The sequence below is a fragment of the Phoenix dactylifera genome, chromosome 14 (genome assembly GCF_051530095.1).
Source record: "Phoenix dactylifera cultivar Ajwa chromosome 14, Ajwa_hap1_PhDact_Kaust_v1.1, whole genome shotgun sequence".
Taxonomy (NCBI): domain Eukaryota; kingdom Viridiplantae; phylum Streptophyta; class Magnoliopsida; order Arecales; family Arecaceae; genus Phoenix; species Phoenix dactylifera.
In genome coordinates this window covers 22475761-22494090 of record NC_143203.1, presented here as the reverse complement: position 1 = coordinate 22494090, position 18330 = coordinate 22475761, and the positions used below count along the sequence as shown (strand labels likewise).

The 18330-nt window shown below is 35.4% G+C and overlaps 1 protein-coding gene across 1 annotated transcript; it reads right to left on the bottom strand.

Annotated features, from left to right (window-relative positions):
• Window positions 1-254: 254 nt before the first annotated feature.
• On the bottom strand, window positions 255-13583 carry LOC103695746 (methyltransferase C9orf114 protein). The gene is made up of 11 exons (XM_008777151.5): window positions 13316-13583; window positions 13187-13234; window positions 12781-12948; window positions 12596-12662; window positions 11411-11469; window positions 9977-10055; window positions 4632-4750; window positions 4456-4535; window positions 1989-2058; window positions 799-876; window positions 255-699 (listed from the first exon to the last, which is right to left on the bottom strand). The coding sequence occupies exons 1-11, from the start codon at window positions 13541-13543 to the stop codon at window positions 643-645; spliced, it is 1053 nt and encodes a 350-aa protein (XP_008775373.3). The 5' UTR covers window positions 13544-13583; the 3' UTR covers window positions 255-642.
• Between the last annotated feature and the right edge of the window lie 4747 nt (window positions 13584-18330).

The following is an 18330-nucleotide window of genomic DNA, read 5'->3' as shown; positions in this document are numbered from 1 at the left end:
AGAAAATTAGGATAATGGGAGTTCCCACCAAAATCCGGTTAAAGGCTAGATTTTTATCCAGATATTGATAACCGAGCATAGCAATTTTACCAACCGAAGTAGTTGTCATACAACTATAATTTTGATTTTAAATCATAATAAAATCCAAGGCATGCTCAGTGGTTAACATTTTAAGATAACAAATCCAACTATTCCCGATCTTCTATTCCGCTTCTAAACACAGCCTTAAGCCCTTAAAGAATATGCAACCAGTGTTTTCTTGGAGTGCCCCAATGGTTAGAGGATTTGTTATTATAATTTCTAGACATCCATATCCTCATCAAATTTGTAAGAATTTGGAAAACAAATTATAGTGCCTTTTGACAAAATTCTACATTTTCAGCTTGTTTCTATCCTGATCACTTGACCATCCCGTGTCTAGTTGCTTCCATGAAGTACTCCTTCCAACACTAATCATGGCTTCCATTTTTCATTGAAAAATTCACAAGCTTTAAGAGGAAAGCATTTTGGAAACCAATTGATATCCTCCATTCATGTCACTCCCCAAAAACAACGCTGCTTGAAAGATTTCAACAGACAGGAACACAATCTCATTTATGCTTTTCCAAAGCTGAGTGACTTGCACACCTTTCCTTTGTCTCATTATGCTGCTCGCTTTATTGGCTCTTGGAAATACTGTAGGGATATAAAAATGGCCTCCTGAAGATGAATTATGTCGCAAGATTTAAGATATAAATGATTGCAAATGTCAATGAAAAGTTGGAAGTACAAGCAATTTGATCTGCCAAAACCAGATACCTCGGTTCTTATTGTTCTGCTTCCCTGAAGAGGACATGTGTTCAAGTAAGAACTGAATACATCATGAACACTTTTTCCCTGCAACAAGTTTCACCAAAAGAGGACTTATAAGTGGCAATATTATATATGTAAGCTTTACATTGAAGAAAATAAAATTATATTATTGACAGCCTCAAATTTAGGAAATAATACTTCTCAAGCTATCTTTGCAACTATTTGCCAGGTACTTGAAGATAAAAACATTGTGTCCAGTGAGCAAAGGATGCATGCATAATGTGCCATGCCTCCAGTCCCACTAACTAATCATCTTTACCCAAAAAAATGTTAATGAGAATTCAATGCATAGAAATATCTGCTCGATAACAGCTATTAAATATATCAAATCTAAGGTCGTTTTTGGGAACTTCAAACGATCAGCAAGTTCAACAATATGGTACAGGTCTAACTGGCACTAGTTTGATGAATGTGAAATTTCTCCTTTTCACTCTAACTCTGATGTGGAGGGATCACATTTCGGTTTCACAGAATACTTGAAAATGTTATGGTTCCTCTAAGAGAAACAAAAGATTTGTGTTCCTTTTTACAATGTCTATGATAACACTGCAAAAATTTTATAATCTAAGGCATGCTAAATTGAAAACTCTCTCAAATTTGCAACATTGTTGGCAAAAAACTCCATATGATAATTGTAAATTTGTCTATACATAAGATAAAGCGACTTGTCCCTTGTACAGTAATTGGCATTCTCATGTCAATAAATTAATTATAGAAGTTTCATTAGTTAAATACAGATAGATAGAAGCAAGGCTTGTTATTCGTAGTGATCTTCATTAATAGGCCAAATCCATGGCAGCAACTACTCCTAAGACAGGCTTGTTATTCGTAGTGATCTTCTGAAAAAGTATACCCTTAGGTTCAAAAAAGCAACAAGGCAAGCTTACACTATGCAAGTGATAAGGTACTCGCTAGTTATGTTTAAGGTCTGGTCTTGTATCCATCTGCTGAGCCATTTCTTTTGAGCAATATCATATCAGAGATAATTTTTCTTATCATAATTGAAAGAGCATGAAGCATTTCTTGAAAAAGTTCAAAGGAAAATCTTAATTATATTTAGTATAATTAAAACTCTACTATTTCATCAATGCAAACATCCTAAATCTGGTTTTAAAAGTTAATGACTTTATCTACACCTTCAAATTACCATCTTCTTCTATGCTCTCTTCCAAACCTCCAAGTCCACCAAAGGAAATCAAAAGGTGCCTGCAAAATTAAGCATTCAATTAAAAGAAAAGGAAATCAACAAAAAAAAGCAAAAACTGAGATTAAGAAACTCAAAAAATTTTAGCTGTTGGAAGGTCCATTAATATAATTAACATATTACATAGTATTACTAAGTATGAATCAGCTAACAAGATCAAATGTAGTTCCCTATAGAGTTTAATCCACAAAATCAGGAAAAAAAAATTAAATGTCCATGAGGCATTGTATAGAAGCTAGACATATCAACATCTAGCAGTAACCGGTTATCATGAAAATTCAAATGTAATTAAAGAACTAAAAAGACAAACCCACATGATCAACTAGCAAGGTCATCAACATGATCACTCAGCAAACAGGACTTGTAACATCAATCTATATGCAGCCTTTTTTTTTTAAAGATATGCCAACATGATTTATCTAAGCTTTTGTTTATCTATTTTGAAGTGGGTTTATATATCAATTAATTATTAGTTACTTTTCATGTCCATTACAGATACTTCCTCAAGTTAAATAACACCAATTTCTTCTGCCACTCAACTCTAAAATTCGCGACCCAAATCAGAGAACTCTTGTTTTTGAGGTCGTCATGGTTGTACAGTAATTGGATATCCAAATTCTTGATCCAATGACTCATCCATGCAGCAATAGGCTACTTTTAAATGCTTTGAAGTAGTGGGAAGTAGATAAGTTCTAAACAGACAAAAATTGGCCTTTTCTTGCAGCATGTTAGGCCAAATTAAGTCAAGTTAAAGACATTTTCATTGCCATGTATCAAACATTTTAAAGAAACTAACACAAACTATCATAATATGGAATTGGAGAATCCAAGACTAAGACAAGGAGCTCACCTTTTGAATTGAGAATTTACTTGTTTTACCAATTATAACAATTTTTTACAAAATAATTATAATGAACATTCAGATTAAATTTCATTTTCCTCATGAGACCAACCCATGAATATAATTATAATCCATGAATGCAAGTTGCATTAGAGGGAGGTAGAAAATCTCACTAGCTCACATCTTAATGTACTAGTGTTGTCAAAAGCAGCTGCCTAGGCACCTAGGTGGGCACCGGAGTGCTTAATTTGACTGGGCTGCCTGGGTCAAGCCTGCTTAAACCCTATTGCTTGAAGGTTTTCTTTTCACATTTTTCTTTTCCTATATGAGCCATACAGGAAATGGAAGAGGACAGTGAAGGTTACTACCAACCTTGTAACTAGCAGCTGACCAATGGCTATCGATAGGTCAGCAGTAGCCATGCAATACAATAACGGCTGTAATGACCAGCACTAGTGCCAAGTTTGTGTATATTTTTTCCTTTCTTCTTCTGTAGATCAATCTTCATCTTCTTCTTCACCTTCGTGTTGTTTCTCTTTTTCTTCTACTCCTACCTCTTCTTCATCTGAACATTCTTTAACTATTTTCCCCTAATTTTCCCCTTTTGTTCTGCTTTGGTTGTGGCCCTGCACCCTGCTGGTTGTTGCATCCTACCCTCCTCCTCTTCCTTGCAAGGCGCTGGCTATGTTGTGCAACCTGTAGGCTGTTGCAGTGGCAGCGATGCTGCTGCTACTCTCTTCTTGTGGATTTTGCTTGTTGAATTTCTTAAATGTGAAAAATAGGTTTCATGATGCCAATATTGGTGAAAAAAGAGCATATATATATATATATATATATATATATATATATATATATATATATATATATATATATATGTAATATATGATATATGCACATGTTTATTTATGAATATAATTAAAGGCATTTATAATAAAGTTGTAACTTAAGGAACAGAAGAGAAGAAATTAAGGGAGAAGGGGTGCTCCACCTACTTAGACTTGCCACCCCATTTCTTTATGTGCTATAACAGGGCAACAAAAACTAATGGCCTAAAGACCAAATAGCCCTTTGGATTTGGTTGGCACAATGCATTAACATGACATGAATAAAACATGATCAAACTTGACTATAACCAAGAAACCTTCAAGGCTTCAACACATACTAAAACTAATTCAGATACAGAAAGACTTTTTCAAGAAAATTCAAGGCAATTGATATAGATTATGCATCCATTTATTTTCATGTACAATTTCACAGACAGTTGGGTGTGTAACATACATCAATAAAAGAGTACCAAAGCATAGGTGAATAAAGTCAGAAAAGAGCACTACAAAGCCACGTAGTAAAAGACCAATTAAGAAATCTAGCATGATATGAACTAAGAAACATGACATTTGTTATAATTTTAAGCATGTCAAGAAGTAATTTGTTCAAATTGCCACCCAAACTTTACCGAAGACTATATGGTACAAAAATTGAAAGACGAAGCAATATAAGGGTTAGGTAAAAAAAATGATGCAATTTAAATAATTAACTACTGAATCGTGAAGGAATGTACCGAAATGGAGGTATAATAAGCTCTGATGAATTAACAACAAGGCCATGCTCTGAAGTTCCAATAATATGATCGTATCCACCCTATGAAATTCAAAATCTTTATAATCATTAACAAGACAATTCTTTGTGCATGGTCATCAACAGGAAAATGATAGGAAGAAAGAACCTTTTTTGTACCTTAAATGGGCAATTCTTGAACACACAGCTCAGATTTGAAGCATATCTAACTTTATACCCCCAATACAATCCCATTTGTTCTCTTGGGATGGAGGGTGTAACAACTTTTTTCAAACAATCTGGATAAATGTAAATGAGGGGCATTATTAGAATTGGCAACATGTAGCCCATTTCTATCTTACTTGAACAGTGAATGTTCACCAACAGAAGAATCTTAAGGCAAAAATAACTCTGGACTAACAATTATGGATCCACGTGATAGTTGCAAGGGGCAATTGAATCAATCATGGCATGTCTGAGTTGAAAGGCTTATCATGCAAGGAATGCAATATACATGTAACCTTCCATTAAAACATTAAAAAATGCAATGGAGCAAGAGTTTCTAAAAGTTAAGAAATCAATATAAAGGGTTTAATGAAACTCACATGGTTTTCTGGTAAGAAATTACAAGCAAAGTCAACATCTTGAGTAAAATCAAAGTTTGAATTTAACATCTTTTGGCTTTAATCCTTTGTTAATGGACCGGTTGGCTTTGATTTCCACAAGGTTGCAAACAACCTTGTGAACGATCACTGGCTTTTCTTAAGAGTTTGAAATCAATTTTCTTTAACTTCTTCAACCTAAACAATTACAAGAGAGATAACTCAGCGGGCAAATCTCAATTCAGCTCTAGTACATTTTGGTTTATAAGAATAAAGATCAAAGTTAATATGCAAAATATCACTAACAACTGTGAAGCTGAACTCATAAGCCACATGTTGAAGTTATAGAGAGGGTGACAGAACTATTTTTTTGAACAAAAACAGAAGAAATAATGAGAATTCATTTGGACACCCACATACAATCAATTTTCTATTACTTATCCAACCTATACAGTTTCAAGATAGATAAATCAACTGGAATACTCAGTTCAACCCTGTATTTTGGTTGTAAGAATAAATATCAAAGATGATATGCAAAATAACACTAATTATTACAAAGCTGAACTCATAAGCCGCATTTTGAAGTTATAGATAGGGTGATAGACATTTTTTTAAGAAAAAAAGAGAAATAAATGAGAACCCGTTTGGACACACACATAATCATTTTTTTTTTTACACTTGTTCAATCTATAAAGTTACGAGATAGGTAAATCAACTGGCAGATCTCAGTTCAACTCTAATATATGTTGGTTATAAAAATAACGATCAAAGATGATATACCAAATATCACTAATTTTTGTGAAGTGGAACTTATATGTCACATTTTGAAGTTACAGACAGACATGGAACTATTTTTTCTTTTTACACGAGAATATGTTTGGACTTGCACAAAGATATATGTGCATAGAGTCTACAGTTGAGGCCATTTCCTTGCATAGGCAATTGATAGGAATGATCAATAAGAAGGAAACAAATCCACACCTGATCTTTATGTAGTTGGTGAAAGCATATAAATATACTTTGATACATCATAACAAGGTGGGGGGCTAAGGAAGAATGATGTGTCTTATTGGTGTTATAACATTGTCAGTGACTAGCGAGATAATGTGCTAGGATAGCTAAGTCTGTCAAGGAGGCCTTACAAAAAAGATCAAGTTACTGTAAAAGTTATCCCAGCACATTATTTTAAAAGACCATGTTTCACAATAGTAAATGCATGGTATAACATGAGCAAACCAATATTTTAAAATAAAAAAGCGCAAAGTCAAGGAGCGTAAGTTACACAGCATAGTTATCTCCCTGTTTGGTTGAACATGGTGCCCAAGCAAAAATAGCATTTGAATTATAAAACCATAAATAATACATGTTATAAATACTTTTAGACTCCTTACATCAAATGTTGGAAATAGTCTTTAAGAAGTGAGAAGGAAAAATACAAATTTCTGGGGTTCCCTCATTGAAATAGCAAGAAAACTGGAAAAAGCACTAGATCGACGATAAATAAAAGAAAAAAAGGCATTGCATAAATATTTAGGATGTCGGGAACATCATTGATTTTCCTCATTTTCTTCCATTTCCTATACTTCTTTCATCTCTGCGCTCCACCTCTTTTTCTTCACCTATTATTTCTTCTTCTGGATTTCTAGTTGGATCTAAGTTTTGATAAACAAAAGCCTATAGAAGAAAATTTTAGGGTAATAAGAAGATACGTGGATGCATGAAGTCATGGGATTGGAAAGTCAATGGGGGCTGGCGTGTGCAGTGAAAGTAGCAAGGAATTTGTTTAGTTAATCAGCAATCCACAGAGATATGGACGGCGGTGATTAGTCCATGGGGCTGGTATGTCCAGTGAAAGTAGCAAGGAATTTGTTTGGCTGATCAGCCATCGACAGATATATGGATGGTGGTGATTGGTTAAATAGATTTCTTAATGAACATTAACCCACGGCTGTAGCTGGGCAATCTCATTCAAACCCCAACATTATTTGGTTAAGTCCTAAAGTTTAGGGGGGTAGAGAGGAGGAAAAGATCAGCAATATCTACATAATATGCTTAAACACTAAACACCGAGGGGGGAATCACCTCCCATCAACCCTGCCTTCCTCCACCCTTGGATAACAGATTTATGTTTTTAAGCTTCTTTTATCACGATTTGAAGTTTTGAGCCAATATCAAACAAAAAATAGCACCAATTTGTTACGAATGCATTGTAGAACTCTACTGGATTATTATTATAAAGAATCCTATTTTATAGGAATGGATCTCAAAAGCATACAATTTGAATCTTAAAAGATCTGAAGCCTCCGAAGGAATATTTTTTCTCAGAACAAAAAACAAAACTTAGTGCTACATCATACTTGTGGGAAATAGATCTTCTCAAAAAAGTATGTACTTATGATAGATTCAATGAGTGCATAAGAATGTTTCTTTGTAGGTTAGTTATGTGAAATGGGCAAAATCTATGACCAGTTTTTCATAGATACACATAATTATATCTTAACTATTATTACATAAGAACAAAGAAACACTTAAATTAATCTAATTGTTAACATAAGGTGAGATGCCCTTATATTAATCTAAGTTGTTAACAAGTAAGCGCGCATGAAAGAGAGGAAGAAAAAGCGTGCGGGGGAGAAAGAGGGGGTGGAAGAGAGAATCTCTTACCTTTTCACCTAGACATTTCCAATACTACCACCTTCCTAAATACTATCCATTCTGTAGAGAAATGATAAGACCACCTTTAGCTTAAGATACTGATCATCGCCAAATCTCCACCATCCATGTCCACATTTCCTCACCTCACTTTATACGTAACCCTAATCCATGGCTCACCCTCACAAATTAATGAGATACTCCAAGTGTGGGAACTATGTTAGCTTTTGGGACACCTTCAAAACTGTTGTCGCCTCTCCCTTTGCCTATATATATACTCCCTTACCCAAGAATAAAGAAATTTTTCTCATTTAAGAAAAGTTGAGTTAGCTAAGTTGTCCATCCTTCATTCCTCCAATCTCATTAGCTTACAAAAACCTTAATCTCATAGCCCTTAGATAGACTTTTAAAAACTCAAACTCTCTCTCTACTCTCAAATCTTTTATTAAACCCTAGGTCTTCCGTTAAAAACATAATGCTTTCGCATGTCTTAAAGAAAACACTCCATGAAACCTAACTTTGTTCTCCATATCCAAGTTGATGACCTACACTTAGCTCCACCCTTTCCATTCCATCATCTAACCCTAAAACTTTACGTTTGCCACTACAATCCCTTCAAAACCTTCGTATCTTTCAGCCTTTTGGTCTTCCATGCATCACCAAAGCACGAAGAAGAGGCTTAAGCCATTATACTAGGCTTAAGGGGAAGCCCCTTTGCCTCAAGGTTTCTACCAGGAAACTTTTACCTTGGTAACATACCCACATTGGAAAGTCTCCTGAAACTCAAATCTGCACATGCTTCCTATGTGTTTCCTTCATTCAACAATTTTAAAACTTCTCCTTCCTTGCATACACACCTGTACTCGCTCTCATAGCTGCACCCTATTCTAGCAACCATGGTCTTAAGAGGCTCGAAACTTCCCCCCAAACTGGTAGAAGATCCCCTTCATTCTTTTCAATGAAAATGGGCTTGTAACATTCATTCCTACTTTCTCTATCTTCTATCCCTTTATTATTTTCTGCTTTGTTTCTTTGATGCCTATCATAGGCTAACAATGGTAGAAGCTTTTGTGTTCTTTATAGAGACACAAAAAGTTAGAGCATCTTCTCTCTGTGTTATTTTTTGACCCCTTCCATATGACCAGTAGCTAGCACAGTATTGTGTGTGTGCATCCAGGTATTTATATAAAAAACTCTCAGATTGCCTCTAGGTTGTTACTGAGGATTTTGAGCCCACATGCACACACCAAAACATCCATGCACAGTACCAACCTTAGAATTTGTTCCTCTCCAGATTCTGCATCTAAAAGGCTTGAACCAATATCCATTGCCAATGTGGATAGCTAGTAAACAGTGGTGTTCTATTTGGGACTTCCACAACAGCATCATGCCCTTTCAGTTCCTGGTCTATCACTTGGCTCGCTTTAGTAGTACTTACTCTTGTCCACCACCCTTTTATGGGCACATATATTCATCTCCTAAACCTTGGGATGTTTTAGCTGTCCACATTGGCATGTGGGCAAACACCTAACTTACCCAATTATATGCAAATTCAAATTTTGTACATTAGTGAAGTCAATATGTTTCCCCAATTTCCTATAGTTTCCATTAATAGAATATCAGAAAGCTCCCAATCCTAGAGAAAGGTGCTACAAGAATGATACACCTTCTCCCCCCACCAGGGACTATTGTCCATAGTTTCTTTAACACCCCATGACAGTGGAACATATCTTAGATGCTTATAAAAATGCCAAGAAACTATTACGGAAACAAAAAAAAAAAGGGAAAAAAAGAAAAATAGAAACCCCTGTGACACAATTTCCATGGAGGTTTTTAAATGATCTCTAACACCATCCTTATTTAATTTTTTCTCATTTCATTTTAATTATTTGACTTCATCATTGTAAACTTCTTCAACACACTTTTTCTAGAAAAAAAACTTCATATGGTGCTTTCTGCAACATTTCCAGCAAAGATGACAATGAATTATGACACCATAAGACATGGTGCTATGTCAGTTCTATTTAAATGGCTTTAACCATTGACAAGTGATTGATCCAAACCACGTAAAGAATACTTATGCATGGAACTGGAGCAAATGATGAACCAAATGATTTATACAACTTAATATAATGAATATGATTTGGAAAATTGACTATAATTTGCAAAATCAAAACAAATTTCAATGCGAATTTTAGAAAGTATCAATATATGAAATACAAATATAATACAATCTTTCTAATAAATGGAATGACAAACAATTCATTTTACCTGATTCAATATTACGGTTAGTCCCCATAGCTACAGTTACCCGCTGTCCAGGTTCGATAGCTTGCTCAACCACAACATTCTGCATCATCATATAAGTGAATTAAATGCAAGTTTTGGATTGGTTTACTCGTTTATCATAGTCGTTGCATATTGAAAAACTTACCATTTAGGTAAAGAGGAATGGGATATATTGACTATTTAAAATAATGGGAACAACTATAAAACTTTCAATTGCAGAGATCATTACAGGGTTCCTGATTTTAAGTTGATAATGTAATTATAGATTTTTTTTTCCGAATTTCTCGTGTTTTGCACATCAAAAACAGAATTATTATGTTGACTGCTCAATAACATATGAAGCTGGATACACATAGAACTCTGAAAATGCATGCCAAGTTCAAGTTACAGCAGAAGCTGAATTACTCAATGCTCTAACCCTTGCTGAGAATAGATTTGGGCCGGACTGTCTGATTTTCATATTCTACTAAATCCCAAGAAAGTCATTGAACTTTGCTCTGACATACAGAATTTTCTTCTATCAAGTAGACTGGATTTGAAGTATAATTCCCCTTTAATGCCCTGGTACCTCAAAGAGATCCTATCAGCACTGACTTATTACAACTTTCCTACAAGATCATATCAATGAAACATGTGATTCAATTCAAAATATAAACCTAGCCCTGCTTGGTAAACTATAAAAACAATATTTTTTAGTCCTTCTAGTAAGGAAAGACTCAATATCAGGAACATACTAAGGTTCTTGATCATGTTAGGAATTTCCATTGCGGAGGAAATGCCTCTAAGATATGTTTTTCAAGTTAGGCATTTTGCAAAGCTTTTGTCACTGGAAGTTTGATATTTTCATCCACGTCTGCATAAGCATCCCAACATCTTTGCCCCTTCAATGACTTACCGATATTTTATGTGTTTGTTTAGTCAATAGTCAAGCTCAAGAAGAGTTGGTGGTAAACAATGTTTTTCTTTCACTGCTGGGTTTTGGCTCCTTGGATTGCCTTAAGTTTGGCCTTTAACTCAACATGTCTTGCACAAGTTGCACTAAACCAATATTTCAATTATCACCCATCTCAAACACTAGATAATGCTCGCATTGTAAAATCAGATAAATAAACTTTAAGCTTGAAAGCAAATGAACATTGAAAGGTACAGATTTCTCTTGAAAGGACAGTAAAACGTGAAAAGTTACAAAAAAGAAAAAGAAAAAAAAAACATATACACGGTGCAAGACATATTGTGACAAGCATCAGAGGTTGTCCAAGTTTTTCCGATCAGCTTTATAGATATTCACTCACCAAGTAATCCTATTCCGGGCTAGCTCTGATATTATTTCAAGCATTAGAGCAAGATATATCAGAAAAATTAATTGTGAGATTTCTTAGCTAATAAAAGCTCTGACAAGCTTAAAAGAAAACAAACCTTACTCAACCCAACATCTACAAGCGTTCCCTTTAAATGATTCCCTTCCAATGTAACACCTGTATTTATGTTATAATCGTCATATCATGAAAATTTATCAGCACAAAAGTTAATCAAAACTTGAGGAAACTGTGGAAACTAAATGTATCTTTCATGTGTACTCATAAATTGTTCTTTAATCTTCAAAAAAAAAACATGCTCAGACAAAATGTACATCCTCTGTGTAATATGGAAGCAAAAATCAAAAATGATTTTCAGAAATGTTGCAAGTCTGATTGCTAGTTGAGACTTCACATTTTCGCCTTTCTGAGTATATATAGGATATCCCCCGACAAAAGTTTACACTCAATTGAACTGGAACTGATCAGATCGGTGAATAGATTTTTTTCATATCCCAAATGTTAACAAGTAGAAGGATTTGGATAAAGTTAACAGTGACAGTAAAACATATTCAAAGGAGTAGGATCATTGAGAAAAGAAGATAAAAAAAACAAAGTTGACTTGATGATCAAAAAACACTTTGTTTGCCAAAGATGCAAGTTACTTCAAATAGAGGATTAAGCTGAGATAGTTTGGTCATCAAGTAAAAGGCTGTCTCTCCTAAACTGCAACAGGCACTAGGTCCCATAAAACAGACAAAACATGAATCAAACTCATGACTTTCCTGAGAAGGGAAAATATTTTAATTTTGAAATAACTAAGCAAGGGACAGGCCTTCATATTCTTTCTAGCTGCCTGGTGCAATGTCATATTATGAAAACAAAAGTGAAGTTCCTAGTGTTGTTCTATTTTTGTGCATAAAACATTTACAATAGAGATCACCATAGAAAAAGATTCAATATTTTATTAGTAAGCCGTTACACACTTGTTTTTGCCTTGAAATAGAGGCAGAGCGATTCTTGATAGATGATATTCACTAATTCATTTTGAATGGGAGTCAAATGGATGTTTGACCTCTCCTATAAAAGGGATTGTGCATAAACATCTCATGCACATTGGGAAATACTCATGCATATCATGCTCTTTCTTTGAAATGCCCAATCAATCTACAAATGTTGGATCACCTAAATTCCAGGTGAACAATTTCGCCTTTTTTATATGCATTCAGTATAGTCCAACTAAAAGACTTCAAGCGTTTGCACAATAAAAGTTAGAAGAAAAAAAAAGAAACGAAAAAGATTCTACCTTCACGGTACAGGGACCATTCATGTTTTCGTACATGGTGAGGAGCATCAAGTGGGGGAAGCAAACCCTTCAAAGTAATATGAGAAAAGAATATCAAAAATACAAGTAAATGGAAATTTGTCAAATGGTCGAAGCACTTGCAGACACGAACTAAGAATTTCAGGAACAAAAAAATCTACGCTCACCACAAATCTCAAGCTATTGTGCATCGGAAAGAGCCGGCGTCGCAGATACTGTGGCGTCTCCAAATATTGCAAAATCCTCACAAGAAACGGCGCACCAATTTCACTCTCATCACCGTTCGTAACTAAAGATTCATCATCTGATGCAGCTTTATTATCAAATACTACCACCTGTCCATATCAATGAAATCTTTGCATAACACTCATTTTATCAAACACCTCTCCATCAATAATTTTAATTCCAACATTCCTGAACATCAAAGACTGCACTCAATCTTAAACATCAGACTCTGATTCTGAAAATGTTATCAGACTCACAAAGCATGGTTTTTACGTACATCAAAATCAAGATTTACTTTAAAGTTCATGGCCAACTTTTGTATCAACCCGAAAAAAAGAAAAAACTGACCTCATCAATCCGGAAAATAGTGGCGGCCCGGGCAATCTGACCGGCGAGCTGAGAAATGCAAAAATTTGAATGAAAGTTTTTGGTCATAATAAAATCACCTTGTGCAACTTTAGGGTTTTGGCGACGTACGAGTGTGGCGAGCTCGAGGGACTGGGCGTTGTCGATGATGGAGCCCGGCACGGCGATGCTGACCGTTGGCTTCTTCTTCTTCTTCTTTTTATTCTCCTTCATGTTCTCCTCCTTTTTCCGCTTCTTCCGCTTGCTGCTCTCGCCGTGCTGCTCATGAAGCCTGCTTCCATTCCCGGCGGATTCCGCTTCTTCCATACTTTCTTCTCTTTTGCTTCTCCGGCGGCACATACTGGTTCGGCCAAGTGGTTGGCTCGAGTTGAGTCCAGTTTTATTCCCACTCAATTCTACCAGGCTTGGCTTGGTGTCAGATCAAATCCATCACTTCAGAAGGCCCGAGTCAAGTTGGGTTGGGTCTCCTTTTGGATCATATCTGAGTTAGATCTGAGTTGGATCAAACCAACTAGTTATGATTAGCCTAATTAGGACCATCAAACGCTCAAGCTCTGGCTAAACTCAACCAAAAAAATCTCAAATCAAGCTCGAGCCAGAATAAAGTGCTTGAAATTAATTTCAAGCCAAGCCAAAAATCCGCCCAACCCAATAAAACTTGAATATATTTGTGGGACATTTTATATTATATGTTATATAGAAAAGAGATGATCAATTAAAGCTTCTAATTAGTTCATTTTGTTTTTGCTTTATTATGATTAAATTTTAATTTTGGCTTGAAACAAGTTTGGTTGAGTTAAGCTACAATTCAAGTGCAAGAGGTGCTTGAGTCAATCTCGAACAAATTCCAACTCAGTTTAGGATTATCGAGCTACTTAATTAAGCATGTGTTTGCCTTGGCTCTAAATAAAGCTCGTAATAATGATAAACAAACAAAGCTTTATCAGACCTAAACTCGATGAAGCACAACTCAGTTACACCCCTAGTTATAACATATATGCAAATATATATCAGATAGGTTTAAAATATACATCCTTTTTCACTAAGTAGAGAAATTATTTGCTAAATAAATCATATAAGCGCCTTATATATATATATATATATATATATATATATATATATATATATATATATATATATATATATATAGATAATGATGACTAGTCAAGGTTTTAAATTATTATTAATTTTTTTTTGCACCTTGAGTCAACTGAATGCTAATTCAAGCTTGAATCAAGTTTCAAAATCATACTTACGTTAAGCTCTAATTCAAACACAAGCAGAGTTTGATACTAATTTCTACCCACTTTAGAATTATCGAGTGCATAGCCAATATGAGCTTAGCAGGTTCTTCTTTCTTAATTATCTCAATTGAGGATTGTGTTTTCTTACTTGCAGCTTTTATAATTGTTGCTTTTGGTGCTGGGCAGTGCTTGCTGTTATTCACTTTTTTTTTTCTTTTCTTTTCTTTTTTCTCTCCTGCCTTTGTTTCTTCTCTCTCTTTTGGGAGGTTGTACTTTCATTATCTTAATGGATTCCTCTTTAAAAAAAATAAATGAAAACAACAATATAGTGGCATAACCATTTTTTTATTTTTTTTGAGGAGACATAACTGGAGATTGATCATCTATATATATTGGATTATTGTGTATCGAAAACATGTACACATGGTACAAGGATGTTAAAGTAAATCTAGTTGTGACTGTTTAGCCATTTGCTGTGAAGGTAAGGTGCCACTTCCATGTAGGAACATCTCATTTGAAAGGTTACAAAGGTGAAAAAATACCAAAACTTGGATGGAAAAAATCATTCTATGGCAGAGAAAATGACTCTACAAGATAGCACAGGGCCTTTTGTCATGGTATTTGACTCGGAGAGATTTATGAACTATGTTATTGTCTATTTATATGATCATGATCAGTCTTTTTAATTATGTAAACTATTACTATCTTCTTACGAAATATGCGTTTATGTATAACTATCTAATATTTATGTCTTTATGATGTGCATGTGTTATGTCTCTGTGCATGCGCCTGAGTCTATGTCTGGTGCAAAGATATGTACGTATGTACTGTCACAGAGGACAAAGTTAAGTTGGCACTCATAAATTGTGTATAACCAATGCTTGTGCTCTCTTGGAACCAAAAAGGAAGCCTAAAATATGTAGGTCTCTACTCTAGCAAACATGCACCCAAGAACATCCATGCCTTCTTCATGGGATCATACAGTTTCCATCTAGAGGTTGCTCAAGCAAGACAGCTTTACCCCAAGGATGAACTTCACCACAAATCAGAGTTTCATCAGGACAAGATATGGCCGAAATAAGTCTGTCATCTTGAGAAGGAAAACAAAGCGGCATGGCCGAGAAAGGAAGAAGGCCGACGGTTTACATACTTCACCAGCTCCTGCAGAGCCAGTCAAATCCATGGCCGAGGGAACAACGAGACAGCGAGCAAGCGAGAAGGCGAAACAAAAATCAAAGGATGGGAGAAGAAGGGTGAATTTACTGAGAATCCGGCGAAGCGGCTACTCTTCATCCTAGCTGAGCTCTCCTCGCCGGCGGTGAACTCATGGCCAAAGCCGAGGAGCCGGCGGGCGAAGTAGAAACTGATGGCGGCATGGCCGCCGCTTTTGGTGTTGAGAACGACGACCCTCTTCTTCTCCTCGGCGCCGGCCTTCACAAAGAAATTGGAGCGAGATTTATTCAAGAGAAACATTGCTGCTGTCCATTCTGTTTTCTGATAACGGTAATACCATTATAACGGTTTTTGTACCCGCCAAATAAGAGCTACCTTTTCTAATTTCAGCAGTATAATTAAAATTAACGGTCTGGACATTCGATTCTTATAGTCTCTTAACTCCTAAGTGAGATTTTTTGTTCAAACCTTATGGTAGGATTGCTCTGATATCCGGCATAAAAATGGGAGCAAATTAATCTAATTCATCTAAAGTCAAAAATGTTGGCCGAGTCACTCCTTGCTCTTTGCTTTTTTTGTGATGGCATGCTTCTTTAATTCAATCTTTCATTTCATTCAATCGTCGAAAGATTGAGCCTGTGTTCAGTTACATTATTGACCCCATGAGAAACCACTAACACCTTTCTCGTTGGGGCTCCGCGCACTGGGAAAAGGCTTCCGCGACGGGAAACCGCGCCCGCCCCTGATCGAAGAATGAAGAATCCCGCCCGGGTAGACTTTAAGAGCTCTTGCTCTGCGTATGGTATTGCAAAGCGAAAAAGTCTTATTCCACGAACGAGGTTTGTCTCTTTCTACCGGAATTGTTGCTTTCACAAATTACCCAAAAGAGAAAGGCAGGTTCAGGCGATTGATCAAACAAATCTTTCCTTCCCTTTCTTTATGAGCCTATTTCAGCGTCACAACTTCCAACCAGCACCTTGGGAGCTTTTTTTGAGGGTTTCTTTCCCTCGAGTACCTACCCTTCTTGGTAGAGTTACGACTGCTGCTCCCCACCTTTTTCTTCTGCATCACGATATCATGGCGGACTTGTCGGTCGGGTTCGCTTTACTTTACCTTCTGTCTGTACTAGCTAGGCTAAGCTAAGTCTGGCTGCTTTAGTGGAGCCGGTGGCTTGACATAATATATTTTATTATTTTTAATTAATATTTAGAATATTTATGATTATTTTTAGTATAATACATGCAAACTTGTTAATTTGACGAAGAAATCTTGTAATATGCTGTGTGCTAGTAGTAGCTCTTGCTGATGAATATTAGGTTGTTCAAACTTTTTTTATTCATTAGTTTTGCCTATGTTATGGTTGGATCATGATTAACTTTGATGGTGCTACTCAGTATAACTTTGTAATGGCTTTTTCTTTTTCTTGTTTTTCCATTCATAAAGTATATGATGAGCAAATGGCACAAGTTTTTGCTTCATGTGTTATCTTATAGGATTTTCTAATAAGTATTGGTTGAATCATAAAAAAAATTTATTTTCTTGATAAATTATTAAATAATTTTTTTAGATCTAAATTTGGCCCAAATAATGTTAGATCAATTTAGGTTTTGAGGTTGGATAAGTCCTTAACAATTATGATACACCCTCATCTTTTATCTCTATCTCTTCCATGGACTCCTGTGGTACTGCCATTATCCATATTTGCATTAGAGACCTATATCTTTGTCTAGCCTTTACTTTTCATCTTTACTTTTATCATAGATTATTGCCATCCGCTTTCCGTCCCATGATAGTGTTTGATTCGGAAATAAAGCAGCGACAAAGCTAAAAAATCTCGACAAACAAGTATATATGTAACAACTCATAACCTTACCCAAAATAGCTAATTGGAAGGTATTATTTAAATTCCTTGATCCTATATAAATACTCAAGATCTATCCAGCAAATAACCGCCGTGGGACTAAACAACACACGCCCACATGAACCCTCACATACTTTCTCCATTCAAGCCTCAACATCCTCGTCAGGCTAAGAGTTCAAATCCATTCAAATCTAATCACAAACACTATGATCGATCCGTGGTCAACCCTCTGCAGTGTTTTCTAGTCCACATAGATTATGGGCTGGGTTCTCTTTGATACTATTTGTAACAACTCAGAATCTTACCCAAAATAGCTAGCCAGAAGGTATTATTTGGATTTCTTAATCCTGTACAAGTACTCAAAATCTACCCAATAAATAATCGATATCCCGTATGGATCCTCACAATATATAAGCAAAAATCCAAGAGCATGCTGTCATAAGCTGATATTGGAATAAAATTATCATTTATATCTATTCTTTTCTTTTTTAAAGAAAAACATCATAGGTCAAAGGTTATTCCATAAACTGCAGCCACATAAAAATAAGAATAACTTACATCAAAACTACCGCAACAAGTATTACTTCACCTATTATCCTTTTTTTATTTTGAAATATATATAATCCATTTATATTTGCACCTTTTTAATAATAAATACATGTCTTCATATTTTAAAATGATTAAGCAAAAGAAGAGGAAAGGAGTATATTTATCAAATTTTTTATTTTTTCGATAGCATGGGATGATCAAATCTGGTTGCATTATCAAAATCTTATTCATGTTCTATAGCATACGCTAATATACTAGATAGCAATGCCCATCGTCGCCCAATTCCAACCCCTTCAACA

Excerpts from the sequence above, each read along its gene's own strand:
- LOC103695746 (XM_008777151.5), bottom strand. The coding sequence starts at position 13,543 with ATGTGCCGCCGGAGAAGCAAAAGAGAAGAAAGTATGGAAGAAGCGGAA. Across the intron at positions 12,949-13,186 it reads CTATTTTCCGGATTGATGAG|GTGGTAGTATTTGATAATAA; the intron begins GTCAGTTTTTTC and ends TGATATGGACAG. Across the intron at positions 700-798 it reads GCAGAACAATAAGAACCGAG|GAGGCCATTTTTATATCCCT; the intron begins GTATCTGGTTTT and ends ATTCATCTTCAG.